Genomic DNA, 26,971 nt, shown 5'->3' with positions numbered 1-26,971 from the left:
GCGCCAAACTGTTGTAGAAAAATTTCAAATCCTCATAAAAGCATACAACTGCTGAAACAATAAGCTTTATCGAAGCCCGAAGAGATGAAAAAAAAAGATTCATAAAAACATATCATTTCATCTTCTCTACTTGAGCAAACCAGAGCCTTCATTAACTCACTAACCACCATGGCTCAGTTATCATCACAAGGTAATAATGCCATTATTTACCTCACATATATTTTCATGTTAGCAACGGGGTTATTCTTGGCCTGGAAATTTGCCTCGAAGCTGGACTTTCTTTCGTCGAATGGGACTCAAAGAGGTATTCCATTAGCTTTGAACTTTATTGCCTCAGGTATGTAAAAGAGAGACTCAATCCAAACAAATATATGGACAATTACTAACTGAAAATAGCTATGGGAGTTGGTATTTTTGCTACATATTCAGAAATCGCAAATATTGCTGGATTACATGGGTTACTCGTGTACACCCTTTGTGGGTCAATCCCCATTGTCGGTTTTGCTGCATTTGGCCCCATTATTAGAAAAAAATGTCCTGAGGGATTCATCTTGACTGAATGGGTAAGACACAGATTTGGTATCATTACCGCATTGTACTTGTCATTCTTCACTTGTTTGACGATGTTCTTATTCATGATTAGTGAGTTGGCAGCATTGAGAAGTGCGATTGAGGCATTGACGGGGTTGAATGCTTTGGGAGCGGTGATTGTTGAATGTGCTGTCACGACTATATACACTTTCTTTGGTGGGTTTAGAGTCAGTTTCATTACTGATAATTTCCAAGGTGCTTGTGTTTTGATTTTGGTGGTTATTTGCGCTGCTGGAATGGGATCATATATTGACATCGATACATCAAAAGTTGGTCCTTCGGGCTTATTAAAAGCTAATAAGTTGGGATGGCAATTGATTTACATCTTGTTTGTGGCTATTGTTACAAATGATTGTTTTATGGCTGGGTTCTGGTTGAGGACTTTTGCCAGTAAGACAAACACTGATTTATGGATCGGGTGCTCAATAGCTGCTGTTGTCACATTTGTCATTACTTCATTAGTGGGAACCACGGGGTTCCTTGCTGTTTGGTCGGGAGATTTACAAGTTGGTGATGAAGATGGAAGTAATGCGTTCTTCATCTTGTTGTCACATATGCCTCGTTGGTTAGTTGCATTTGTCTTGATTTTTTCAATTGTTTTGTCAACTTGTACTTTTGATTCGCTTCAGTCAGCATTTGTGTCAACTGTATCCAATGATGTGTTTAGAAACAAGATCCACACCAACTGGTCACGTCTCATGGTGGTTATTATGATTTTCCCCATTGTTGTTTTAGCAATCAAAGTGGCCAATAATATCTTGCAAATTTACTTGATTGCGGACTTGGTCAGTGCTGCAGTGATACCGGCAGTCTTTCTCGGGTTAAGCAACACTTACTTCTGGTGGTTGAGAGGTTTTGACGTAATGTGCGGAGGATTAGGTGCATTACTTGGTGTCTTTGTCTTTGGAACCGTTTATTACGACAGTGCCAAAGAAGGTGGCAAATTATTACTCATTTGGAACGGTCTCTACAATCCAGAAGACTGGGGTCCATTTGGAGCATTTGTAATTGCCCCAGTTGGTGGTATTATATTTTCGTGGATTGCTGCTGCTGTGAGAATTTTGGCAACTTATATTTACTCAAAGATACGGGGCACACCATTTACGGCATTGGAGAGGCCTGATGAAGAGCCAATTTATGTTGATAATCAGACAACGTATGGTGCTGATGATACCATTGAGCGCACAAGCGTAGATAAGAAGAGTGTATAAATATTATAGAAAATGTTTAATTAATCTTGTTACAAAAGCTTATCTCTGCGCGGTGCGCACGTTTTTAAAATTGCAAATGAGGAAAACATTATCCAACTTTCCTCCTCCCCCAACCAACGAAATGCTTTCAACTCAAGCACCTTTCGCAAGAAGATTAACTCAAGTTATTTGCGCCATTGCATGGTGTCTATTATGCGGTGGTCCCATTTTCGGATTCGCGGCATTGAAACCAATCTTGATCAAAGAGCACGTTTATGAATCCTTATGCGATATCCATACAGACTCCTCTTCGGCAATTCATCCTTTTGCAAATGAAGTAGTGGCTAAATGCACAGCTCAGGATTTGAAATTGAACAAGATTTTCACTGTTGCTGCCGTTGTTACCAATGTATCTGCGTTGGTCATTGGTCATGTATTGGATAATTATGGTCCCAAGATATGCGGATTGATTGGTGCTGAGTTCTTATACTTGGCCAGTTTTGTATTCATTTATGCTAAACAGTTGCAAATGTCGCCATTTTGGTCTTTTTGGTTTGATCCATATCTTATGGGCTACAGTTTTTTGGCACTAGGAGGTCCATTTACATTTATTTCCTCATTTCAACTTTCCAACGCGTTTCCTGAACGTAGTGGAACTATATTGGCTATGTTGACGGGGGCGTTTGATGCATCTAGTGCCGTGTTTTTACTTTATCGAGTTGTGTACAACAAATCGCACGGTCAGTTTACTTTGGATACGTTTTTCCGAGTATACTTGTTGGTGCCGATTTTTATCACTATTGTTCAGCTTACAGTGATGCCTAAGGAATCGTATCAAACAAGTACTGAGTATGTGAGATTGGTTGAAGGTCAACAGAGAAGTAGCCCGGAGCAACCTGTGAATGAACAATCTGCGTTATTGTCAAATGAACCACCACATAGAAGAGATTCAATTGGTGATGCATTGAAACATCCATATGAAGAGGAGGAGTATTTGGTCAAGCATAAGAGTGATCCAGTTGTCGGCATCCTTCATGGATACTCTGCCCAATACCAAATCAAATCGTATTGGTTTTTGTTTCTTTGTATTTTCAGCATCATTCAAATGTTGAAGATTAATTACTTTGTGGCTACTATTGCTAGTCAGTACCAATATATCTTCCAATCGTATGAGTTGGCCACTAAGCTCAACAAGTTTTTCGATGTTGCTTTACCATTAGGTGGAATCATTTCCATTCCACTCATTGGTATTTTGCTTGACAATTGTTCATCATTGGTTGTCCTTGCTACACTTTTAACAATCTCCATAACTATTGGCCTCTTGGGTCTTTTCGCCAACTATGCAATTGCAATCTTGGGTATTTGCTTATTTGTCGGTTATCGTCCAATGTTTTACACCGTCATGTCTGACATTTGTGCCAAAGTGTATGGATTTGAGACATTTGGCACTGTTTATGGTTTGATTATGACAATCAGTGGAGTTTTCAATTACGGACAGAGTTATTTGGATGAATTGACGCATACTGTGTTTGAAATGGATCCAATGCCGGTAAATTGGATGTTGGTTGTGGTTACTCTTGTTGTTGGTGCGTTGACTGTTTGGTATGTTTATGTTGAAGGTAAGAGAAAAACTGAGAGGAATATTGATGCTTTTCAGAGAAACTAGAGTGATTATAGATTAGTTTTAGGTTGAAATTTTTTTTGATAGATTTGTGACTCTGAGTCTTGTGATTATGTAATTGATTATGTAAGATTATCGTATCTGCAGAGTCTAGATTCACGGAATTAAAATAATTGACAGTTACATACGGCGGTGCAACTACCACCCAAGAAAAAAATACAAAATAAAAATGTAAACACAACGTTTAATGTAAGGGGTAAAAAAGAAAAAAGCTACCCAATCGAGATAATATTACAAGGACCCTGTTTTTAAAAAGAGGTTTGACTATCTTTTAGTCAGGTCTGGAAATACACTATCTCCACTCATCTTTTGCTTATAGTCTTGCTATATAACCACCCATAAATGCTACAAGGTCCATTCACACAAGGAGGAGTACGCCTGCACGCTCTCCGCAATAACATACTACTCATAACAACACTACTTTTTTACTTTCCCACCTTGATCCAAGCTTCCATTGGCGATCAACTCCCCGCTTTCCAACAATGCTTGGCTACGTGTCTATGCACAAACATACCGCCACAGTACACAGTTTTCGGGTGGTCATGTGATGCCAATTGCAATTACTACTGTCAACAAGTAATTACTAATGAGCGTGAGCGGTTGAATTTACCCATGGTTCAGTTTTATGGGAAGTGGCCTTTCAGGACTGTGGTTGGAGTGCAAGAGTTTTGGTCGAGTTTGTTTAGTTTGGGTAACTTGTATGCCAATTATGGCAGTTACAAGGTTATTTACCGAGAGTTTAAAAGAATCAAGCAAAGTGGAGGGTTGGAGTATGGCAAAGGTGGTCTGGTTGATTTGGAATGTGAGGTGTTGTATTTACAAAGCTTGGTATTAATTGGTGTTTCTTGTATGGGGTGGTTTTGCAGTTGCATATTCCATTTCAGAGACACTGGTTTCACTGAAGTACTAGACTATTTTGGTGCGTTTGCGATTATGCTTTGCAATTTGAATCTAATTGTTGTTAGGTACTTTAAATTGTACAAAGTACGTTACCGGTGGAGATTAAAAGTGTGGCAATTGAGTCTTGCTGGTATATATGGATATCATATGATTCGGCTATTTATTGATTGGGATTATTCATACAATATGAATATTAATGTTGTTGCTGGACTTTCGGCAATGGCATTGTGGTTTTGTCATTCGTTTAAGGTGGGCAAAGTGTATCATAAGAATGCTAATTTGATAAATAATACAATCAGTTTGCTTCCTTTTGAAGCCAATATTTTACAAAAGCTACATCTACAAGGTAATTACTACTATGGTGTTACAAAGGCAAAGAAACTGAGGTTAACAACTGGTAATCTAAGTCGGTTTATTCCATATATACCAGTGTTGAACAATGGTATTTTGTTATGTGGGTTATACTTAGAACTTAATGATTTTGCTCCTTGGCAGAGGTTAGTTGATGCTCATTGTCTATGGCATTTGATTACCATTCTACCTAGTCATATTTGGTTTGATTGGAATGTATGGGATATTGAAATGTCTAAAATTACAGGTACTTTATAGGCATGGGGGGGGAGGGTAGTATTTATCATTTAGAGTTTATAATTTATAATTTAGCTTGCAAGCTAAGGTTTAAAGTTTACAGTTGAGTTGCAGTTTAGAGTTTATTTACAGTTTACAGCTTTTATAAATCCCAAAGGAGTAAAAAGGTTTCTGTTTATTAATTGATATTAAGCATGTGAATATAAATTAGCCGAAATTTGAAATAAAAACTGGATATAACCGAAATAGGACGAATGAATGAGTGAAAATGTGAAAAATATTTATGCAAAATGTGAAAAACTAAAGGGTATAGTTTTAAGTGGGTAGGTAGTTATACCATATTGTTACTGGTTCTAGCTTTTTCTTTTAATTTTTCAACACTTCTTCTTCTCCTTCTTAGCCAGGTGGTGAAGAAGTTGTACATTAGCATTACAACTGATGACAACACAATTAAGCGTAGGAAATTATCCATACAAAGTAAATGATTAGTGTCAAATGATATAATCTTGTGGATAACTTCTATTATGGAGTGCGAGTTTATAGTAGATGATGAAGAAGATGATGAAGGTGTAGCTGTTGTTGTTGATTTTGAATCATAGAACTGGTGTTCTTTGATTAAAAGTGGATCTGATGTTGGATTAGGTATCATATTGGGATATTTGCACGTGCAAGGGGATGTTAATGTATGTTTATGTACTTTCTTTTTTCTTTTTTTGTTGGGAAGTAAATATTCAGTAAAACAGTGTGATATATATGTATGCTGATGTATATACAAGAATAGTGAATACTCTTTCAAAAGTGAATGTAAAAGTAAAGAAAGAGTAGAAGAATTTAGATTTTAAGTTTTCTTTTGTATATAAATATCATCATCATCGAAGAAGAAGAAGAGAATTGAAGAAGAAAAATAAAAATAAAAATAAAAATAAAAATAAAAATAGCTTTTTTGTGTAATTAAATGCAACAAACAAAACCAAAAATAGACAGAGAGAGTTCTTAACATACATATATACATATATAAACAGATCTACATACATATATAGTACATTCTTATGTAGAACATACAACAGTTGACTTTGGTTGATTACCTTCAAATACAGTGTATATTATACTACTACTTATCTCTTCTTTTGACATTAGTAGTAGTATGTATTTTTGTGTATTTGTTTATAGTAATTCCAAATTAGGATTAATAACAACAAATAAAAAAACCAATTTGTACCAAAGTACACGCACATACATTATATATTTTAGCCACACTAAAAAAAAGAAAGAAAGAAAAACAGTAAAAGCACGTGATAAGCGTCCTTTTTTTTTTGTTTTACCCCTTACATTTTCACCATTAACTAAAACGAAAACTAACAGCACAACACAACACAGCGCACAAATTCTCCAATTACATAACATTTCACTTTAATTTCCAGTGTACTACGCTTATAATACTTCTTTACTGTTTTGTCTCTGTGAACATTCTCCTTAATATAATCATTTGTTTTTGGGTAAATCAGCGCAAATCTCATTTGCTATTTGAAAAAAATTCTTATTGTTTTTTTTCTATTTTTTTTTTTATTTTTGCTTCTTCCTTCTCCTCTCCGATGGACAATAGAACAGAAACAGGGGTGATAAAAACTTCAAATGCAGAATAATCCAGTGTTTGTTCTTTGTCTACTCTTCTTGGCTTTCTTGGATTATGGTCACTCGTTTACCCTTATACACGTCTCGAGTCAATTGTAGTACATGTATGAGAAAGATATGTGTATTTTCTATTTTTAGATCACAAATGTTTTTCTTGTTGTCTATTTCCAAGAAATTATATTACAACACACGCCACGTTACTGCTATGGGTGTATATTTATCTATGCGTTCGGCACACGTAATTGCTGTAAGCCTCCATACACTACAATTAAAAAAAGATGTGTGCATAATACTGAATTTTTTTATAGTTTAGCCTAATCAAAGCATTCCGTGACAAAACTTTAAATTTCAATTTAATGCAAAATGCTTAGACAGAGTGTAGAGTGGTACAATTGGACAAATGTGAAATATACCTATCTCCTGGATAACACTCTCTTGTCTATGCGCTGTATGTGTAAGAGGAGCTTGTCATTTCTTTGGTTATTTGTATATTCCCAATTGAGTAAAGTAATTACATTAATGGTCAATTTTGTAAACAAACAAATAACCTCTGGTGCATATACGTACGTTTTACACCCCCATACACACATATACCAGATGAAAAGTATCTGGTTAATAGCACACAAAGACTAAGGACTTTAATAGTGATGAACGCAGAACCTGCCATTTTACCCCTGTAATAAAAGAGGTGTTCGATAGGTGAGACGTAAATGGTAGATGCCATACACAAGGATACATAAGAGAGAGATCACCCTTAATCTCTATAAAATTCTATATCATTGCACTCAAAACCAGCTATCTTTCAACTTCGAAAGAGCTATCTCTATCAACTCCACCACCTCACTCTCACTTTCCCCTAAGCTTGCTAAAAAATGACTTCTTCTTCTTTGGTCTATTCATAATACTGTCACTTCCATTACTTGATACAACTTTCATCTCTAATGTGTGGCTATTAATTTCTGATAATGGTAGTAGTTGAGTATTCCCACCTGCTCCCTTCTTGTTATTTATAACCATTTCATCCATCAGGGTCACAACAGTATCCATTGTGGAAACTGACCCTTCACGTTTGCTCATTATTGATGAGGATTGTGAATCCACCAGTAGTTGTGGAGACTGTTGCTGTTGCTGTTGCTGTTGCTGCTGAGTCTTCCTAGCGAAAGATGGATTTGGTTGCTGAGTGAATTCCAATCCTTGTGGAGGCAGTGGTGCTGGTGGCATCATTGAAGACGATGGTGATTTTCTCAATTGTGTCATTAGGTTTGTCAAAAGTTGAAAAAATTGTTTCCAAACTGAAACCAAATGAGGATCTAACCGGTACATCCTCTTGACAGCATCAAAGTTGGTAATTATAGTTTCAATAAGTTTATCATTGACTTCTTTCCCTTCGAAATCCAATTGCAACTGATACAAATGGTTGTAATGGTGGTTGTTGAAATATAAATGATATTGTTTAGACAATTGCTTATACTCTGTAGATTTCCTAATTTGATTCAACCGGGGCTTGATAATGTGTAAATTTAAAAGTATGTAGTCAATGAATTCAACATAGAATAGTTTTGTAGTTTGCATGGATGGAAGTTTGTCATAAATGTCATTGGATTCAACCATACTATCAAATTTCAAGTCGTGATAACAAGTGTTCCAAAACTGATCACTTGTTAGTAGCGAGCGCATATTATTACTCGATGATGATTTATTGTGTATTGAGTTGCCATCAGTGAACGTACCTGCTCCCTCTTCGACAGTTGCTGAAGTCGTAGCTAACCCAATGGCTGAAACAGCACTGCAACTCCTACCATCCGCCACCTTCTTCTTGACCAGGTAATTAGCAGTACCATCGTTTCCACTTCCATCATCAAATCCTTCGAAATAACTATACCGTAACAACTCCAATTGGGTCAAATCTTGCATAAACGAGTTATTCAACTCCAGATTCACCTCATGGCTATCCATTAATGAAATCTTGCAAAGACAATGTAGGTACTCCAATTTGGCTGCAACATATGGGGTTTTCTTTAATGGCACATATTTATCTAAAATTGCATCATAGACCCATTTCTTTTCATCACGAATCACTACATCAGGTAGTTCAGCTTTGTTCGTCAGCCAAAAAGTATTGCCACTTCCAGTAGATGATCGACTTGTAGTACGACTCAATTTGGGTTTGCCCAAATCAGCTTGAAATGAATTCTTGTTGGCAAATGATGCTGTTGATGATGATGATGACCTTGATCGATTTGCAGTTGCACTCATCTTAGTTTTAGCTTTTGCTGCATTTTTCTTGTCCCGGATTCTTTGATCCTGGGCAAGTGCAATATATAAATATGCAGACATTTAGAAAAATAAAAAACGCAAATTATTACTTCTGTAACGTGTTTAACCCTTGTTCGTTTGCAACTTTGTGTACTTCTGAGTAGTATCAACTAACCTGTCACTCTTGAAGCTTCCCACGTGGGTGTGGTGGTTTAAACAAAGTGAATGGCATTTTCGAGTTGTAAAATTTACAACGTGGAAAACGCCGTGAATAAATACAATAAAAAAAAAAACCCCTTCTTTTTTAATTAAATATAGAACCACAAATTATTTTTTCAAATCAAATACACAGTTCCTTGCATTCAATAAAATTATATTTTTTTTTTTTGGCAAAATTCCATTGTTTGAGCGACTCTGAAACAATACGTATGAGTGGAAGCAGTGCATGCAATGAACGAGTTCGCTTTTCAATCCTAGAACCATCCTAACTTAATACCTCTCCATTGTTAATGAAACTCCTATTTTTCCCTTTTTTTTTTAATCAAGGCTAATTGGTTCGTTCGTTTGTTTGCCGTTCGTCTAATTGAAAAAACAATAAGATAGAGTTTTTCCTGAAAAGAATTTATCCGTTTTGGGGAACCTAATGTTAAGCAAGATGGGTTAAATAAAACACAGAAACTATAATTTTATTACACGTGTAACTAGGTACACACAATAGATTCTCAATTGTTATTGTTTTATTTTCTCAAAGTGTGTAGTTCAACTTTTGTGTTAAAATTGGTATAACCTATCGTCAGATAAAAAAAAGAAGTAACAAAAAAAAAAAAATTTTCACCTCAGGAGGTGTAATGCAAGCACTCCCCTTTTTCCCTTCTTTTCAAAAAGTGTCAGTTAAAGAATCTTCTTCAAACTTCATGCACCCATACCTGAGCTGCTGTAGTTCCAGTAATTAGAGTATCAAAAATTTTCTTTAGTGCACAGTATAACTTTTTAAATTTTTAAGGTCCCACTTTATGCATATGCATGTTATAAATGAGATAGATAAGCGTTTTGTGCCGTATGTAGGTGGGGCTTTGAAAAAAATAAAAAAAAAATAAAGAGAAAAATAAGAAAGTAAATAACACTGGCCCTTACTTTTGTATAGATCGCAACTTAAGAAAAGAAAAAGAATATGTTTGATCAACGACGGAGCGGAGTTATCCTAGTCGATACTCCTTTTTGTAAAACCAGCGATGACTGATAAAATATTGATCACCCATAAAAGTACTTGAATCAATCGATTTAGACACTCTGTTTATTGTGTCCCAAAGAAGACTTATTCTTAGATGAAACAATATATCAAATTGCAATCTAGCAGGAGCTATATCTGCTCCTGACCTTTCTCCTTTCCTGGTATTGATTTCTCAAAAATTCTCAGTTCTCTATTCTCAAATCTTTTTGTTTCAATTTTGCAACCAATTTTCGAATCTCAAAAAACAAAAGAAAAAAGGGGCGAAATTACACCTTTATTCCATGCAATAGCACACAGGCTAGCATATAATAAACATTCAAAGTGATATGAGCCCTAATTAGTCTCACTAAAAGCAAAAAAAATAGAAAAAATAAAGCTCCCTTGCGGGGAATCGAACCCCGATCTGCTCGGTGAAAGCGAACCGTGATAGCCATTACACTACAAAGGAATTTATAAAAAAATTGAATGCTAGGATTAATAAACCAGGTCAATTCTACCAATTTTCAACGCGTTTTACAGTTAGAAATTCTCCAAGATATGTTGATTTTTTTTTTTGAATTCCATCTTTCTGCTTTACAAGAAACAATATCCATACCACGTAAAAGGGTGCCTGTCACAGAAACGATATCAAAAGGGGATGATGAGAAGTTGATACCGCGTAGTCCACTTGACCTTGCTCCAGCCTATAAGCCTTGCGAAGTGTTAATGAGGTTATTTGAGCTGAGAGTTAAACTAGCCCACAACGAGGAGAACAAATTATGTCTCGTATTCAATGATATACTCGTTGAAGAATATATCACTATCATAATAGCCTTTAACGCTGTTTCCCATTTACAATTTGACAATGCCAGAGTGTCAAGTTCCATAAAATGTTCCGTTAACGGATGTGGTGCTAAAGCCAATTTAAACAGAGGTAAGGCCTTGATCGTGTTGAACCACAATCATGACATTGATATCTTCAAAGGCATAGTCACTAAAGATGTATCATCTTTAGTGATTCAGGGTTATAGCTACCACGAGGTTCTTTCTGGTGCGTTAATTCAATCGCAATTGGTACCAAGTGATACTTACAAACATACAAGGACCATATTCAAACAAAGTTCTAAGTTGATAAACAATTACGAACGTTATCTATACTGCAACCGTAAACTACGGTTAGATCTCCCCGGCATTGGGAAGATGGAAGGATCCATGGGTTACTATTTGCTTGAACAAACTGTGAAGAATAAGGAAGAGATCTACGTTTTCAACATGCTTCAATTGCAAGTAATCAAGGAAAGGTCACGCTTGAATGGCTACATACTTTTGAATGAAAAACGCGTTTTGGGTATAGCTTTCACTGCAACGCTAGAACAATGCTTGAAAGTAATACGGCAAGACATAATTAAAAAGAAGATAAAACTAATAACAGAATATTCGGATGAAGCTGACAGAATAATAAAGGAAAACAGCAACGTTTACATGAATTACATTGGGCTAGGTGTGGATACGAAATCGTCTGTTGCTTTTGATGAATTCAAGGAACAATTGAAGAAGGGTAGAATAGGGGGTCAGGTACCTACAGTAGCTACAGAAAGAATTGTATTCAAGGATTACAATTGAGGCGCAATTGTGAATGTGATGCGTGAGTTTGAGTTGAAAGACAATAGTTGTATGGAGGTTGCTTTCCAGCTTTTTCATAGAGCCGCAACCAAGGACAAGATTACTGTACCTAGTTTACAATTCTACAACTATATGAGAGAATTAGCGAGGAAATCCAATCCCAAACCGGTTGTAACTGAATCATCTGAGCCAAGCGAAGATTTAGATCTAAAAGAATTAACAAAAATATCAAAAAGTCTTGAACCATTCAACGATAACTCGGTTGCTTACAAAAGGTTGATGAAAGCTTTATGAGATTTTATCAAAAAGAAAGAGTCATTGAAGGAGCTACTTAGAGGTAAACATTTGCGTATATAGAATCTTACCTGGAACTAAATCCAATGCTAAGTGTGTTATGTTCATTGACCAAACAATGATTCCTCTTCCAACCCAATACATCTCATATGAGTACAAAGACACCACCGTCGTTACCGTTGGTATGTGAACCCATAGTTTAAATCATACGACTGCTTATTTTCAGGCGCGCCTCCCTTCTAAGATTTTCTATCCTTACATGACCACAACTAATTCTCAAAGCCAAGTGAAATACGCTCTACCATAATGTACAATCACCACTGATTTTCTTTCCCGATGGTTGCAAAAAATTGTGCAATCAAAGGTGTTGTCTCGCACACGACGAAACCTTCACTGAAAAAAAAAAAAAAAGAAAAACGAAAAAAAAATCTAATCCATGAAAAACTTTTCAATAAGGTGATTCAGCAGACTACATCCAACAACACCACAAGCCCGCAACGATCCAACTCCCTTCATTATGATTAGGCAGTCAATACGTAGGGTACACAATACCTCCAAAGAGATACCATACCAAGCCACCCCACAAGGGAAATTCAATCCCAAACGATCAGCCTTCAACTTCAAACCAAAGCCGGTAGAAGGGTTAGTACACAATCCACCAGCTGCTATACTAAAGCCATCAATGCAAACTCCATATATATTTCTTCCGGAAAACGACCCTAGGCGAGAATATGCGAAACAATACCGCCTTTCAGAAGATGTTGTGGCTGATATGCCAGTAATAAGAGCTTTTAAAGCACCACATGAGAGAGAGTATACTGTTACTCAAGAGATTGTTGATCAGATTAAGCAGTTGAGAAATGAAGACCCAGAGCGTTGGAACTTAAAAGAGCTTAGTAAAAAGTTTGATATTGAGTTGACAAAACTCGTATATTTCCTTAGAAGTGATTTACAGAAGCTGAATAAGACCCAAGACAAGGTAGTACCCAAGTATTTGTTGGATAGGGAAAAGAGAAAACAAATGTGGATGAAGAACTTGTATTAGATGGAAAACGTCGTCAGGTTTGGAATATCAGATGTACATATATAAGCAAGCTGTAGCTTTGTAAATAAACAGTCACTATTGAACTAAGTTGCTTTATCTTTTCGAACCATGTAGTATATCAATCTTCTCAGTTTCATTTCGCTCTTGTAACCGCTACCAAGGTCAAAATCAAGCCAAAAAAAAAAATAAAAAAAAAAACCAACTTCAACAGTGAAGAAACACCAAATCCAAGTATGCCGGAAAATGTATGTATGACCCCCCAATCCATCTTACTGTAACCAATACTAACGCAATTACAGAGTGAAAACAAGAGACAGCATCAAAAGCAGAATAGGAGAAGAAATCAGAATAATGATAGGCCTAAAACTGATGGACCAAAGCGGGAGGCTATACTAGATTTAAACAAGTACAAAGATGAGGAGATCAGAGTAAGATTTGTTGGAGGACGACAAGTTACAGGAGTCCTCAAAGGGTACGACCAATTGATGAATTTAGTCTTGGAGGATGTTAAAGAGCAGATCAGAGGTATGTACATGCAAAGTGTTAAACGCGAGATCCTATACTAACAAAGCATAACTTTTAGATCCAGAAACTGAGGGTAAGTATCTTGATAAATCCAGGGAGCTAGGCTTGGTTGTTGTTAGATGTACAAATCTTTTGACAATTTCTCCAGTCAAGGGGAGCGAGATAATCGACAATCCATTTGTATCGGAACAGTAGAGGCTGTATAGAGGTTGTATTATAGTCTAATTTACGTTCTTAGTTCATGCTCTTCGCAAGAGACAATTTTATATCTTAATTTTTTTTTTTTTTTTTGCTTTTTCATCATCTCTTATCAGCAATCACCTCATCAAAGAGCCTCTCCTAAAGTTATCTAAGATGTCCATTCCCGAGGAAGTAAACAAGAATGTGATTTTACTCCCACAGACAAACCAACTAATTGGACTTTACAGCATCATTCGTGACCAAAACACAAAAAGAGGGGACTTTGTATTCTATTCTGATCGTATTATTCGTCTTTTGGTTGAAGAAGGATTGAACCAATTGCCAGTTGAAGAATGTATCATTGAGTGCCATGGAGGTCATAAGTATACCGGTGCCAAGTTTTTGGGCAAAATCTGTGGTGTATCTATTGTCAGAGCCGGTGAATCCATGGAGATGGGATTAAGAGATTGTTGTCGATCAGTGAGAATTGGTAAAATTTTGATTCAAAGAGACGAAGAGACTGCTTTGCCTAAATTGTTTTATGAGAAATTACCTGAAGATATTAGCGAACGGTATGTGTTTTTATTAGATCCAATGTTGGCCACTGGAGGTTCAGCAATGATGGCTGTCGAAGTGTTGCTTGCAAGAGGCGTCAAGATGGAGAGAATATTCTTTTTGAATTTGTTGGCGGCTCCAGAGGGAATAAAAGCATTTCACGACAAATTTCCCGATGTAACAATTATAACAGGAGGCATTGACGAGAAACTCGATGATGATAAATACATTGTTCCAGGGTTGGGAGATTTCGGTGATAGGTATTACTGTATATAACCCTATAAACATTTCTTATGTACAATGTCTGGATTATCTCGGTACTCTTCCAAAGTGACCCACATCTTTTTGAAAGTAGATAAACCGGCTAGAATTGAACCGCCAATCCATGTAGAGTACTTTCGCTCAGGTGGGGCAAATATCTTGACCTTCATCTTGGTGTTGTAATGTTCCTCCATCCTGGAGTTGTTCCAAATAGAACTTTCGATAGCTTGATTTTGGATGCTCTTCAACTCTTTTAACAATCTATCACCAAAATTGGTTATCAATGTATTTCCCCCAGACAATAAAAGATTTTGATACAAGTGCGGTCTTAAATCTAAATCTGTCTTGTTTACAGCCAATGAGATTAGTTCGTGTAGCCCAGGGCTCTCATCTCCTATAAGCTGAGGATTAAATAGAATCTCCAGTGATTGAAATTTCTCTGCTCCAAGATATAGTTCATGCCCATCAGGTAAAGTATAAGTTGTAAACAATTCATTTTTAGTCTTTGTTTTCCGAGCATACAAAGCGCCATAAGCTTTCTCATCCTTTTCCAAGTCCTTTGATATGAAACAGCATTGCTCTTTTATTAGTCGTACTATTTCCATCTCTGAACTGCTCTGCAACGCAACTCCTGACATTCGCCTTATATTGTACGACAATTGTGTTGTTATATCTCTCCCTGCCACATCCATTCGCTTTATTGAACTAGGTAAGGCAAACCCTTCATAAACAGGCACAACATGACTAACTCCATCACCACTATCAACAACCACCCCAGTTGTTCTTCCCGAGGCGTATAACGCCAAAACTGCTTGAATGGATACATACACACACGGTACATTGAACTGTTCAAACATTACCTGACACATTATATCTCTATTTGACATTGGGTTTAACGGTGCTTCAGTTAGGAGCAAAGGGTGCTCTTCTGGTTGAACCTTGAGCTCTTGTGTAAACATATGGTACCAAAGTTTTTCCATATCTGACCAATTTGTGACTACTCCGTGCTCCATAGGGTACGTAAGCTTAAGTAACCCCCTGTTCTCTTGTGCTGCGTCACCAATAAAAGTATCATTAGAGGAGTCGATCCCCGTCGACGAAGGTAGCAAAGAACCAGCCATAAGCTTTTGATACTTCGGCCTCCCCACGATTGCCGATGCATACGTTCGTGGCTTATCATCTCCGGCAAACCCAGCTTTGAGATTTCCCGACCCGTTGTCCACCACAACTGGCTGATTGTACAAGGTTTCCATTGGTGATAAAAACGCGTTCAAAAGAAATTTTTGTAAACAAATGTTCTCAAGTAATCATTGACAATGCTGCACCTCAATGCTTTATCCAACCCACAAAGACAACAGATAAGAAATGCTTTTGCTCTATTAGACGAGTCCAAGGACTCTTTAATAACCAAAAGCGACTTGAAAAAGATGTATGCAAACCTCGGGATCAAACAACCATCAGAATCAGAAATTGAGAGCATGTTTACAATTGACAATGTCAACTATTCAGAAAAAGGAATATCGTTTACACAGTTTCTGAATATTATCGCAAAGGAGCTTCTGTTGATTGAAGATAGATCTTCGATATATGAAGCTTTGCAAGTGTTTCTGAAAAAGGGCAATCACAAATCATTCAAAGATGAGTTGCAAGTAGACCTCAACGACTTGAAAGATGCTTGTTGTTCGGTGCGGATGGGTAATGGAAACTGCTTATCACGCTCTTCATTTGATGAATTGGTCGAGGGATTTGTTCTGGAAACAATAGATGGTAAAAAAGTGTTTCTAGCATCCAAATGGATGTCTGCGTATATTGACTAAGTACTACTCTCAAAAAATACATGAATTTTATTATCCATATTTTATACATTAAATAACCCTTCTATAACTCCGAAGCAAATGGCAAGACATTCAAGTCACCAACAGCAACGTAGTTAAAGTCCTTAACTGGGGCATCAGCTGCAGTTGGTTTAAACTCTAATGGGTGTGCAACCTTTGATTGCAAAGCAATAGACAATTCAGCAGATTTAACAGCTTTGCTTAAATCGCTTGAGGTGACTGATTCAGCAACCTTCTTGGCTTGTCTGATACCTTGGGCAACATCACTACCCTTACCTGAGACGGCAATTACAAACAAACCAGCATCGTTGTATTTGTACAAGTGTGAAGTAGCACCAGGGATCTTAAACAATGGGGCAACAGAGGTTGGCAATGTAGCAGTACCAATGGCAGCTGACAAAGTCTCGTACTTACTAAAGTCTGCTGGTTTAACTGGGAAACCAATCAATGCGGTTGATTTTCCAATAGCTGCTATTCTAGCTTCGTTGTTTTTGTGGAATTCTGGAGTAGTAGCTTGTGCCTTGGTTCCTTTAGACAAGTTGCTGAAAGCTGATTCTTGAACGAATTTGGTCAAGTCGGCTTCATCAGCACCTTGAGCCACTATTTGAATGTTTTCTCCAGTGAAATTTTCTTGAGCAAATTGTGCCAATTCTTCAACTTGAATAGGAGTAGATTCGTGGTAGTATAATGGGGCACCCAATCCTCTTCTGAATGTGATTTCATGCAATTTTTCCAATCCAGTGAAAAATGAGTTTGATTGTGCGGCTCTGGACTCGGCAAGGGCAGATGGTAAAACAACCTCTTCGAATTCATGAGGAGTGAATTGAGTGCTTGCAAGTACATTACCCAATGCTTCAACATAGTATGGCAAGTCTTTGTTCAAAAACTTTGTTTTCAAAACCAAAGCATCTCTTTTGACGTGACCTTGGAAATGTCCACCCAACAATTCTGATTCTCTAGTGAAACGCAATGCTGATTTGGCATCGTTGTTCAAGAAAGCAAATTTTGATAACAAGTGTGATGTACCAAATTTACCATCTTTAGCACCGGCGTTGGTAACAACGACATGAAGTTTGGTCAAGCCATTGACGGACTCCTTTGTTGAGATCTTGATACCATTTGGTACGGAGCTGTAAGCACGAACGGCAGTACGGGACAACATATGGGGCTAGGTCTGATTAAGATACGGTGTTGAATAAGAAGGACTTAATTTTTTTTCATTGAGAAGAAGAAAAAAAAAAAATTATAAATTCTCAGTCGTTGATTGGCGCAAGAGGAAGTCATGTGACTTGCGAGAAACACCTATATAACACTCTATCTTATCTAAATCTGCGCCAAGTTAACCCTTTTAAGCCCTTCATCACAGATTTCATTTTCAACGCCGTAATCAACAATAAGCTTGGCCCATAACAAGTCCATCATGAAAAGAAGATGTACACCACCCCATATCAAATTTATACTGTAAAAGAAGTTTGCATTACCGGTGCCCAAAACAATCCAACAATAGTAGAATATAGGAGACAAAATAAGCGTTGTCACCAAAGTCATTCCGGAGATGAATATCATTTTGCAATAGGGCAACACTGTTCCTTTAAAAATGGGCAATAAAGACAATGCAAATCCTAGGTCACCAACGGTTGGATACGATTTTGTGAATGAGATCCACAACAAAGACAACAACACGGCCAAAAATGAATCGCCCAATTTCGGTGAACTTTTTGATTCAAATAAACGCATGGCAATTGGAATTATGAATGAAAAGGAATACAAGTTGAACATTCCAAGATAAAATGGAGTGAAAAATTCAAACATTTCTGTAAACAAATACCACCATAATCCAACATTGGGGGTTATCTGCTTGAAGTATATTACAGCCAAGTAGCAACTATCCAAGAACCTCCATGATGATGTGAATGCAGCAGAGGCCAATGCTAAAATAAGTAATGACCCGAGGTAAACCACCAAGCTTGTGCGTAACAACAGTATCGTAGAAAAGCTCTTTAACGCCAAGCCAATCACCGAGGGCAAAAGGTACAATGTGTTGAATGATGAGTACGTTGCAACCGCAAATGCAATCATTGACCGTACAATATTCCTTTTCAATACTATTTGAACTAAACTCTCAACAATGAAAAACCACGTAAACACAACAGTCGAATGACTCAAGTTGGTCAAAATGATCAATGGGTTGAACAAGTAAAAGCATGCAATTAAGTCATCGTTGAAACCTGTTACTTGTGATTCAGTGATTTTGGAACGCGACTTGTTGTACCACCGATTGAGGTGGACAATCTTCAATGCAATGAATAAATCAGCGACGGTGTAAACCAAATTGAACCATACGTGGGACAAAGGCAATACACTTATCCAAGACGCAAGTATAACCACCAATGGTGGGTGATGATTCACACCTCCATCATATAAATCAATGTCATGTTTGTAAAAGTAAATTGCTTCAAGAAGGGACTTGAACGAGATTATGGGTGTGCTCAATTCAACAGTTGAAGAGAGGGAAGTTGTGATTGAGGGGATGAGCGTAGGTAGTAGGAACCTGATTAGTCCTCCAATGATAAACACTTGAAGTAGTTTACCCATGATTGTTGGAAGGTGACCGTGTCGAGAAAAGAAAAAAAAAATTGCAAGTGAAATTATTAGATGGAAGAGGTCCACTTCAGTGCAAATGTCCACCGTACGTATCTCAATCAAACAAGATTTAAATAGAGGAGCCTATACTAACAGTATCCAGTTTCATCCAATCAATCCAAAACCATTCATAAAGTCGCTAATAGGGAAGCAAGTGGTGGTTAGACTAAAATGGAACAAAACAGAGTACAGAGGTCAATTAATATCGACAGATAACTATCTTAATTTGCAATTAGATAATACATTTGAAATTATTTACGATGACAACTCTCGTGAGGAAGCCATTGGAAGCATATTCATAAGGTGTAATAATGTTTTGTTTATCAGAGAATACAAGGATAAAGAGACTGATGGCAAAGTACCAGAGCAGAAAGATACCGAGGAGACGAAGGAAGCTGAAAAGGGTGAAGCAGCTAGTAGTGGGATTGAGGTCACCAAGGTAGAATTGAAGGATGAGACTGTGATGGAGGAATGAGACCGTAGAGAATTACTGCGATACAATCATTGATAGAGTGTAGTCTCCTGAATATGTATAGTTATTGAATTGATTAACTGTCTGTACGTGCTGTGAATATAGAATTTCATGAACGAAAAAAAAAAAATACATTTCCAATTCAGCAACTCCCAATGACTGAACCAGAGGTGGCTCCATATGGAGGGTTTATAGTGAAAACTTTGGAGGACGAGAAGGCAAATGAAGCAAAACTTGAAGAGTTGGCGATAGAAGTTGAATACAATGGTACCACTCAAACATTGAGACCCGAAGCCTTGAGATTGAATGGAGTGGATAACTTGTCAACTGAGGAGATCAAGTCATACGTTGACTACTATCTCAACTACACCACATCTCATAATGCAGAACTTGATAAGATAGAGTATAATCAAATTCCATTTGATGATCAAGTTACTTTTCGCGTTGAATGGATTGATGACTCCAATGTTAATTTAGTTTTCAAAACAAATCTGGACAATTTGAGAGCCTTGAGACAATTGAGTAGAGATCCAGTGGAAATTGATGACAACGATCCAAGTTTTATCAATGAGGCTATACAAGAGCGTCAAGCTAAAGACTACAATCCAATAATAGCTTTTCGAAGCAGTCAAAGTTTACTCAATCGATTAGGGTTTAAAGAGAAACCAAAAGGTGATCAGCAGGAAGATATGATGGAGGATGAGTCATCGATTGAGTTACGAATTAGACAATCTTTTCAACTGGATCGAAAAGTAAAGAATGCGTCACAATATTCCCGTTATTACTTGATCCATGGAGAACCAGAAAGACCACGTAGAACAACACATAGACGCAGAAGAAGAGAGCCAACTGAGCAAAAAGAGGAAGAAGAAGAAGATCTATTTGCTGATAAACTCAAACAAGGAAGAGCTAGTTCTCGTAACGACGAGGAAGACTTATTTGCCGATAAATTAAAGAGGAGTAGATCACGATCTCCCACTCGATCTGGTGGTTACAGGTGAATGAATTGTATCTAGTTTTTAATTGTAATGTACATTTGTATAGAATTGAATTGTTTCGTAATCTCAATTACCCTCTTGACCAAAGTCTTCGGTGAATTTAACATGATTTACTATATCAGACTTGTTCACTGTAGGTCTATTATTCTTGATTGATTTGATGAAATCCTTTATAGTAAGCGGTGGTTCCTTCAATTGATCGGTTTCTATCTCCATCCAGCTCATTTCTTTTGCATCAGCATCTCCTGGTGAGCAAGGAGTCAATCTTTCTTTCCCATCATCATCAATGACTGGCTTGAAATGGGTCGCCTGCTGGATTTTTCTAATAGGTTGCATCAAGGCATCTCGCACAACAATGGCAATATCATGCCCTGAGTAACCGTCAGTCATTTCTGCCAAAGCTCTATAGTCATGAGGTGAGCATTCACAAGGGACTTCACCAATATTGATTTCAAACATTCTCGACCTTGCTTCCACATCGGGTAATGGAATATAGATTCTTCTTTCAAATCTTCTCCTTATAGCTGCATCCAATTGCCAAGGAATGTTTGTAGCTCCCAACACCAATACTCCTTGCGAATCATTCCCTACACCATTCATCTGTACCAACAATTCTGTTTTTATTCTCCTTGACGCTTCACTCTCACCCTCTCCTCTAGGACCACACAAAGCGTCAACTTCATCAATAAATATAATCGACGGTTTATTCTCTCTCGCCATGGTAAACAATTGTTTAACAAGTCTTTCTGATTCACCCATCCATTTTGAAACCAAATCAGATGATGACACACTGAAGAAGGTGGAATTTGCTTCAGTTGCAACTGCTTTAGCTAAATAGGACTTACCTGTACCCGGTGGACCATAAAGAAGTATACCAGATGTAGGTTTCCTATTACCCACAAACAACTGTGGGAACTTGACTGGTAAGATGACTGCTTCTTTCAAAGCCTCTTTTGCTCCTTCTAGACCAGCAATATCTGACCACTTTACATTTGGCTTTTCGGATAAGATTGCACCTGCAAGAGCCCCTCTTAATTTCTTTGTATCAGCATCGTCATCATCATCCCCACCACCACCACTTCCAGATTTCTTGGCCTTAGTGGACCCATTTGCAGAACTCTCAGCTGAGTTCGATTTGTTTTGTTGTTTTTCAAGATGGTCTTTCAACTGCTCTGCTCGGGTTAAATACTCGGTGAATTTCGATTTTACTAGCTCTTTTGATTTGGGGTTCTTTTCATACTTGATGGCCAACATCAAGTAATCAAGACCGTTGTAGTACAACTTGTAAGCTTCTTCATACCGTGTAGCAGTATCTGCATCTATCGCCTTTTGAACTAGATCGATACCTTTGTTTAAGAAATCAGACGCCCCCGACATGGTTTGTTGAGTTGAATTGATTGAAATGTTTTAAACACAGAAAAAAAAAATCGAATGGCAATATGGAAAATTCACTTTTGTGTAACGTGAATACAAAGTTGGATTGAAGACCAATCTCTTTAGCAGAGAAGGCTGAGAGATAAGTATGAAAGGCTCTATAGCAGGGCAGAGTGGCAAAAGGTACAAATGTCCTTTTCAATAACTTTCAATTTATTAAAAGGAAATAAATCATGAGAGAGGAAAAGAGAGGAGGAGGAGAGAGAAGTTTTAGAGATTCTACAAAATGTTGAAAACTTTCGAGGCATTTATTGAAATGTAAGCTTAAACTCCTTGTTTTGATGTTTGACTTTGTATAAAAAGCCTGTAATGATGTCATTCTCTTTAGCTTGTAAACCCATGAAATGACTCTTTAAATGATTGGCAAACTCTGCTTTGCTTACTCTATGCTCCGTGTTCAACCCAGCCCTCTGTAACCGCCCTGCTTGGTTTCTCTTACTGAACGTTTTCTTTCCGATCTCACTATTCAAGATGTCGGAATTTAACGATTCAGGTCGAGGGAGATTGATATTGTAGCGGCCTTTATATCTAAGCAAAGTCGCTTCATCCAATCTTTCAAAATCAAGCGGGTCAATTTTGGGCTTATCTTTTGGCCCATTCGAGTTGATGTGCTTTTGCAAGAATGATTGTTGTTGTTGCAAAGCTTGTTGATTTTTAGCCTTTTGGGATGTTCTGCTTGAAGATGTCGTCGGATTTTGTTGACCATCCCTGTCTCGGTTGTAGTGACGTGACGGTGTCTCTGATTCTGAAGCGGATCCTTTGTGACTTCTGCCTGCCATTCTGGTTGGATGATGATTAAGCTGATAAATATTGGTGCTGCGATTGAGATGTTCTTGTGTTTTGTGAGTATAAACGCTACCACAAATGGAATACTCGCGTGAAAGAGAAAAATATATTAATATACGACACTTTCTTTCTCTAATGGATTCCACGGCAATAATATTCGCTGTGGTGTTGATTATCGGGTTCATAGCTCTTAGATTGATCATAAAGCCGCTTTCAGAAACCAATGAATTCAACATAGACAGCTCAACATTGTCCAAAGATGAGGATGAAGAACCCACCTCCTCATCAAGTGGAATTACATCAGGAAAAAGTCGGCACAGAAGACCAGTCACTGACTCAATGATTGAAGTTGTCCTTACAATTGCTCCTACATTGACAGAGGAGCAAATTCGTCTCGATTTGGAAAAAACAGGGTCTGTTGAAGCTACTATAGATAACTACATGGCAAATGGAAACTTGCCACAGCCTCTGAAAGGAGATACGACAGAGGGATGATACACAATGGGGGTGTTTTATCATTAGAGTTAGAGCATGACGACTGTTTGGAATTTATAGAGTTTAGATTGATATACCGTACATACATTACAGAATCAATGTGGGTGTAATTCGTTTCTTACCCTTTTTATCTTTAAAGAATGTATCAATCGTAGGAGCTTGCTTTTTTTGCGGCGTGGGAGGAGTTTCAGTCGCTTGAAGCTGCACTTTTTCAGGATTACTAGTCTTTGGACCATCATACAAGGGACCAAATGCGTCCGACTCAAAGTTGACAACTGAGCAAAATCCATCCATAGAACTGACTAGCAACTTTGTGCCATTTTCATCCCAAGCGAGGTCAGTTATAGCTTGATAATGTATATTGGAAATCTGTCCCAAGGGTTTGAGGTTATTGTCTGTTGAGTAGATGACTATACTGTCCAACGTTCCAATCGCAAAAATCAATTTATATGGTAATATCAGTGATTCTCCCAGAGCTTTATATAGCTTTGGATTGAACGATACTATAATTGCAGGTTTGATGAATCCACTTAATCTGATAACTGGTCCAGCTTGTAAATTGGCTATCGAATAAACATAAACACAATTTGATCCATCTTCGTCTAATCCTGCTGGGGTTATCATCAATGAGCCATCAGGTGAGCAAGCCAATCTTCTGAAAAATGACTGAAGGTTTTCTGATTGGTACATTTGGGTGCCTCCGAGTTTCTGGAACTTGTGAAGTAGCGATATTGCACCGCTGTCATCAAACTTATACGATATAATACTTCTATCAGCCGATTGTGTGAATAGGTAACGATTGGAAAAGGCAACTCCCTGAATGAAATGATCGTTGTTTTCCGATGTATGGACAGGCTTCCCCACTAACTTCTTTCCATTCTCGATAATATGATACACCCTCAACGTATTATCCATTGATCCTACTGCCAAATAATCATCACACCAGCATATATCAACCAATTCATTACCAATAGTAATATTTCCAACACATTGCCAACTCTCCTTGATGTCGTCATCTTCTTCATCGCCAAAATCCTTGATAATTGTATCGCTTTTTGTCCACAAAAAGACAAAGCCATCATCTCCAGCCGTGGCAAGAACATCACCTTTAGAGTTGAACCTGACAACATTAACCGCTTGCGTGTGTTTCTTTAATGTAGATAAGTACTCGACTGAATTGTCAACAAATTTCCAAATTCGTACATTGTTGTCACCTCCTCCTGTGGCCAATCTTGAAATTTCATGTTGATTAGGCTGCAACTGTAGTGAGTATATAGGCTTATTTTCGTCATGCCAATGCACAGCAATTGTTACAGCATCCATTGTGGTTGTTGATGAAAGCAAGTAGAAGGAAATGCTGCCGATCAGAAAAGAAAAACAAGACGCGTCACCACCATCCAGTGCTACCATGTGAGATCAATACTTTGGAGAAAAGCGTGAGCTACAACATTACGAGCATAGTCTTACTAAATGGATGCTCATTCCTTATTACTGTGTCTGCTTCAAGTAATTGGTAGTTCAGCTCTTCTGTATATTGTTTCGGGTTACAATCCCTAAGCCATAATTCCGCTTTTCGGAGTAACACAGTCTTCGAAGCAAACTCAATAATTCGGATACTCAAAGACTAATCAGTATATACACGCAGTCAACGACAGACTCCGAAAAGTAGGAGCCTAATGTGTATCTTGGTATCTATGACAACCCTTTTTATGTCAAAAAAGTCAAATTCCGAGGGAAAAAAAAAAAACAGCCTCTCATAGAAGAGGAGGTAAAAAAAAAGAAAAAAAATTCTGACTCCCAATGCCACAGTACCCCAGTAGCAGATGGTATATCCAGTATCAGCCCACTAGAGCAACACATAACAAGAAAGAGAAGGTGTCCCCCAAACAAGCTCTTTACCATGCTGGAACCGGAAACACTACACAACAAAACCTCACTACCCAAAGAAGAGTCTCCGATGACCTCAGAACCATCCATTCACACGACCGAAAGACAAAATTCCGAACTCGATGAAGAGGCGGTAACAAGGCCACAAAAGCAAAAGAAGTACTATGAAGCTGATGCCGGTGATGGAACAAAAGCTCATGAGCAGTATCTTCATGGTATACCATTGCTTCTCACGATATTATCTTGCATTGTCACTTTATTCATTGCGGCATTGGACCAAACAATTGTATCAACTATATTGACTACAGTTGGAGAACGTTTCAATGCATTTGAGAAAGTTGGATGGCTAACTTCTGGGTTTATGCTACCCATGGCATGTTTAATCCCATCCTATGGAAAAATTTCAATTGCATTTGGTCGGAAAAACACCCTTATTGCAGGGATAGTAATCTTTGAAATTGGCTCATTAATTTCTGCACTTGCCAACTCAATGAGTTTGTTAATTGGTGGTCGTGTAATTCAAGGAATTGGTGGTGGGGCTATTCTGAGTATGGTGATGGTTATATTAACCGAAAGTGTTCCAATATCGCGGCGATCTTTGGTTTTTGCATCTGTTTCAATGGTGTGGTCTACTTCAAGTGTTCTTGGTCCTATAATTGGTGGTGCGTTGGAAAAAATTACTTGGAGGTGGTGTTTTTACATTAATTTGCCAATAGGAGGAGTCAGTTTAGTCATACTTATATTTGGATTTAATCCCCCAAAAACTAAAGGAAGTATCAGAGAAAAGCTAGCGACAATTGACTATGTTGGTACTTTTTTAATGACCCTGGGACTTGTGTTGGTTCTATTAGGATTGACGTTTGGTGGGATTGACTTTCCTTGGAAATCAGCAGCAGTAATTTGTTTATTCACCATTGGTGGAGTGTTGGTGATTGCATTTTGCGTATGGAATTTCAAGTACTCTTCCCATCCAATCATCTTGCCTGCATTTGTGAAATCCTTTACTACTATGACAGCGTTGCTTAGTGCCATGTTTAACTTTGGATTCTTCATATCCAACTTGACTTATTTGGCTGTTTATTTTCAAGTGGCATTCAATGCAAGCTCCTTACAATCAGGTATAGACTTGCTACCATTGGTTGTTTCTGTGTCTGTTGCATCTGTGGTAAACTCATTTTTCATCAACTGGACAAAGAATGTCAAGATTACAATGATTGTTTCTGGAGTTTTGAGTCCCCTTGGATCTGGACTTTTGTTGTTGTTGGATAAACATTCAAGCGTTGGAAAAAGAATTGGTATTATGCTAGTATCTGGTATAGCAATTGGTTTCCAGTTTCAAAGCTCCACTTTGAGCGCACAATTGGTCGCTCCCAAAGATATCCCCGGGGCTTTGATTTTAGTAACTATTTTGCTTAACTTCGGAAGAGAATTGGCATCAACCATTACAGTTACAATTGCACAATTATTGTTCCAAGTCACTGGGAAAAGATATATGCAAGATTTGCAAAGTAGCATGAGTTCAAACGTTGATGGTTACGCCGAGTTTATGAAAATGTCACCGAAATCATTAATTTCCAATCCGAGGTTAGTTAGAAAATTGCCAACTGAGGCACGAGAGTTGGTATTGGATCAGTTTGTTAAAGCGATAAAGAATGTTTTTTATTTCGGTTTGGCATTGGCTGTCATGTGTTTTATTGCATCGTTATTTACCACTAGCAAGAGGATCCCAAAGACAAAGGATATTAAAACAGCTGATAGTGAAGAAGATGAAGAGGTGGAGGAAGCGAAAGGTTCCAATGAAGCAGAGGCAGAGAATGCAGCAACAGGATCAGACACCCCGACTTCGCATGCTAATCATCGTGTTGCTAGAGATGCTGCAGAAAACTAAAA

The 26,971-nt window shown here is 37.7% G+C and overlaps 16 protein-coding genes across 16 annotated transcripts; 9 read left to right on the top strand and 7 right to left on the bottom strand. All coding sequences in view use genetic code 12, as the record gives it.

The window, feature by feature from the left end:
* Positions 1 to 168: 168 nt before the first annotated feature.
* Positions 169 to 4,971, top strand: I9W82_002097 (uncharacterized protein; the record flags this gene model as incomplete). Its single annotated transcript, XM_067690915.1, has 4 exons — positions 169 to 337; positions 397 to 1,747; positions 1,953 to 3,383; positions 4,107 to 4,971. The coding sequence occupies 4 exons, from the start codon at positions 169 to 171 to the stop codon at positions 4,969 to 4,971; spliced, it is 3,816 nt and encodes a 1,271-aa protein (XP_067549333.1).
* Positions 4,972 to 7,428: 2,457 nt separating this feature from the next.
* On the bottom strand, positions 7,429 to 8,919 carry I9W82_002096 (uncharacterized protein; the record flags this gene model as incomplete). Its single annotated transcript, XM_067690914.1, has 1 exon — positions 7,429 to 8,919. One exon carries the CDS (start codon positions 8,917 to 8,919, stop codon positions 7,429 to 7,431), a length of 1,491 nt encoding a protein of 496 aa, XP_067549332.1.
* A 1,687-nt stretch (positions 8,920 to 10,606) lies between these two features.
* On the top strand, positions 10,607 to 11,671 carry I9W82_002095 (uncharacterized protein; the record flags this gene model as incomplete). Its single annotated transcript, XM_067690913.1, has 1 exon — positions 10,607 to 11,671. The coding sequence occupies one exon, from the start codon at positions 10,607 to 10,609 to the stop codon at positions 11,669 to 11,671; it is 1,065 nt and encodes a 354-aa protein (XP_067549331.1).
* Positions 11,672 to 12,482: 811 nt separating this feature from the next.
* On the top strand, positions 12,483 to 13,010 carry I9W82_002094 (mitochondrial 54S ribosomal protein mL58; the record flags this gene model as incomplete). Its single annotated transcript, XM_067690912.1, has 1 exon — positions 12,483 to 13,010. One exon carries the CDS (start codon positions 12,483 to 12,485, stop codon positions 13,008 to 13,010), a length of 528 nt encoding a protein of 175 aa, XP_067549330.1.
* A 233-nt stretch (positions 13,011 to 13,243) lies between these two features.
* FUR1 (uracil phosphoribosyltransferase) lies at positions 13,244 to 14,546 on the top strand (the record flags this gene model as incomplete). Its single annotated transcript, XM_067690911.1, has 4 exons — positions 13,244 to 13,255; positions 13,322 to 13,535; positions 13,594 to 13,649; positions 13,881 to 14,546. 4 exons carry the CDS (start codon positions 13,244 to 13,246, stop codon positions 14,544 to 14,546), a joined length of 948 nt encoding a protein of 315 aa, XP_067549329.1.
* Positions 14,547 to 14,548: 2 nt separating this feature from the next.
* On the bottom strand, positions 14,549 to 15,784 carry ARP1 (actin-related protein 1; the record flags this gene model as incomplete). Its single annotated transcript, XM_067690910.1, has 1 exon — positions 14,549 to 15,784. The coding sequence occupies one exon, from the start codon at positions 15,782 to 15,784 to the stop codon at positions 14,549 to 14,551; it is 1,236 nt and encodes a 411-aa protein (XP_067549328.1).
* Positions 15,785 to 15,847: 63 nt separating this feature from the next.
* I9W82_002091 (uncharacterized protein) lies at positions 15,848 to 16,348 on the top strand (the record flags this gene model as incomplete). The annotated part of the gene is made up of 1 exon (XM_067690909.1): positions 15,848 to 16,348. One exon carries the CDS (start codon positions 15,848 to 15,850, stop codon positions 16,346 to 16,348), a length of 501 nt encoding a protein of 166 aa, XP_067549327.1.
* A 61-nt stretch (positions 16,349 to 16,409) lies between these two features.
* Positions 16,410 to 17,528, bottom strand: QCR2 (ubiquinol--cytochrome-c reductase subunit 2; the record flags this gene model as incomplete). The annotated part of the gene is made up of 1 exon (XM_067690908.1): positions 16,410 to 17,528. The coding sequence occupies one exon, from the start codon at positions 17,526 to 17,528 to the stop codon at positions 16,410 to 16,412; it is 1,119 nt and encodes a 372-aa protein (XP_067549326.1).
* A 161-nt stretch (positions 17,529 to 17,689) lies between these two features.
* I9W82_002089 (GPI-anchor transamidase subunit) lies at positions 17,690 to 18,961 on the bottom strand (the record flags this gene model as incomplete). The annotated part of the gene is made up of 1 exon (XM_067690906.1): positions 17,690 to 18,961. One exon carries the CDS (start codon positions 18,959 to 18,961, stop codon positions 17,690 to 17,692), a length of 1,272 nt encoding a protein of 423 aa, XP_067549325.1.
* An 85-nt stretch (positions 18,962 to 19,046) lies between these two features.
* Positions 19,047 to 19,484, top strand: I9W82_002088 (mRNA splicing protein; the record flags this gene model as incomplete). The annotated part of the gene is made up of 1 exon (XM_067690905.1): positions 19,047 to 19,484. One exon carries the CDS (start codon positions 19,047 to 19,049, stop codon positions 19,482 to 19,484), a length of 438 nt encoding a protein of 145 aa, XP_067549324.1.
* A 152-nt stretch (positions 19,485 to 19,636) lies between these two features.
* I9W82_002087 (uncharacterized protein) lies at positions 19,637 to 20,482 on the top strand (the record flags this gene model as incomplete). The annotated part of the gene is made up of 1 exon (XM_067690904.1): positions 19,637 to 20,482. The coding sequence occupies one exon, from the start codon at positions 19,637 to 19,639 to the stop codon at positions 20,480 to 20,482; it is 846 nt and encodes a 281-aa protein (XP_067549323.1).
* Positions 20,483 to 20,545: 63 nt separating this feature from the next.
* VPS4 (AAA family ATPase) lies at positions 20,546 to 21,856 on the bottom strand (the record flags this gene model as incomplete). Its single annotated transcript, XM_067690903.1, has 1 exon — positions 20,546 to 21,856. One exon carries the CDS (start codon positions 21,854 to 21,856, stop codon positions 20,546 to 20,548), a length of 1,311 nt encoding a protein of 436 aa, XP_067549322.1.
* Positions 21,857 to 22,161: 305 nt separating this feature from the next.
* Positions 22,162 to 22,692, bottom strand: I9W82_002085 (uncharacterized protein; the record flags this gene model as incomplete). Its single annotated transcript, XM_067690902.1, has 1 exon — positions 22,162 to 22,692. One exon carries the CDS (start codon positions 22,690 to 22,692, stop codon positions 22,162 to 22,164), a length of 531 nt encoding a protein of 176 aa, XP_067549321.1.
* Positions 22,693 to 22,834: 142 nt separating this feature from the next.
* I9W82_002084 (uncharacterized protein) lies at positions 22,835 to 23,194 on the top strand (the record flags this gene model as incomplete). Its single annotated transcript, XM_067690901.1, has 1 exon — positions 22,835 to 23,194. One exon carries the CDS (start codon positions 22,835 to 22,837, stop codon positions 23,192 to 23,194), a length of 360 nt encoding a protein of 119 aa, XP_067549320.1.
* An 87-nt stretch (positions 23,195 to 23,281) lies between these two features.
* Positions 23,282 to 24,517, bottom strand: CAC2 (Cac2p; the record flags this gene model as incomplete). Its single annotated transcript, XM_067690900.1, has 1 exon — positions 23,282 to 24,517. The coding sequence occupies one exon, from the start codon at positions 24,515 to 24,517 to the stop codon at positions 23,282 to 23,284; it is 1,236 nt and encodes a 411-aa protein (XP_067549319.1).
* Positions 24,518 to 25,094: 577 nt separating this feature from the next.
* On the top strand, positions 25,095 to 26,969 carry SGE1 (Sge1p; the record flags this gene model as incomplete). Its single annotated transcript, XM_067690899.1, has 1 exon — positions 25,095 to 26,969. One exon carries the CDS (start codon positions 25,095 to 25,097, stop codon positions 26,967 to 26,969), a length of 1,875 nt encoding a protein of 624 aa, XP_067549318.1.
* Between the last annotated feature and the right edge of the window lie 2 nt (positions 26,970 to 26,971).

Source organism: Candida metapsilosis (assembly GCF_017655625.1).
Source record: "Candida metapsilosis strain BP57 chromosome Unknown scaffold2, whole genome shotgun sequence".
Lineage (NCBI taxonomy): Eukaryota > Fungi > Ascomycota > Pichiomycetes > Serinales > Debaryomycetaceae > Lodderomyces > Lodderomyces metapsilosis.
This window is presented reverse-complemented; position numbering and strand designations above follow the sequence as displayed.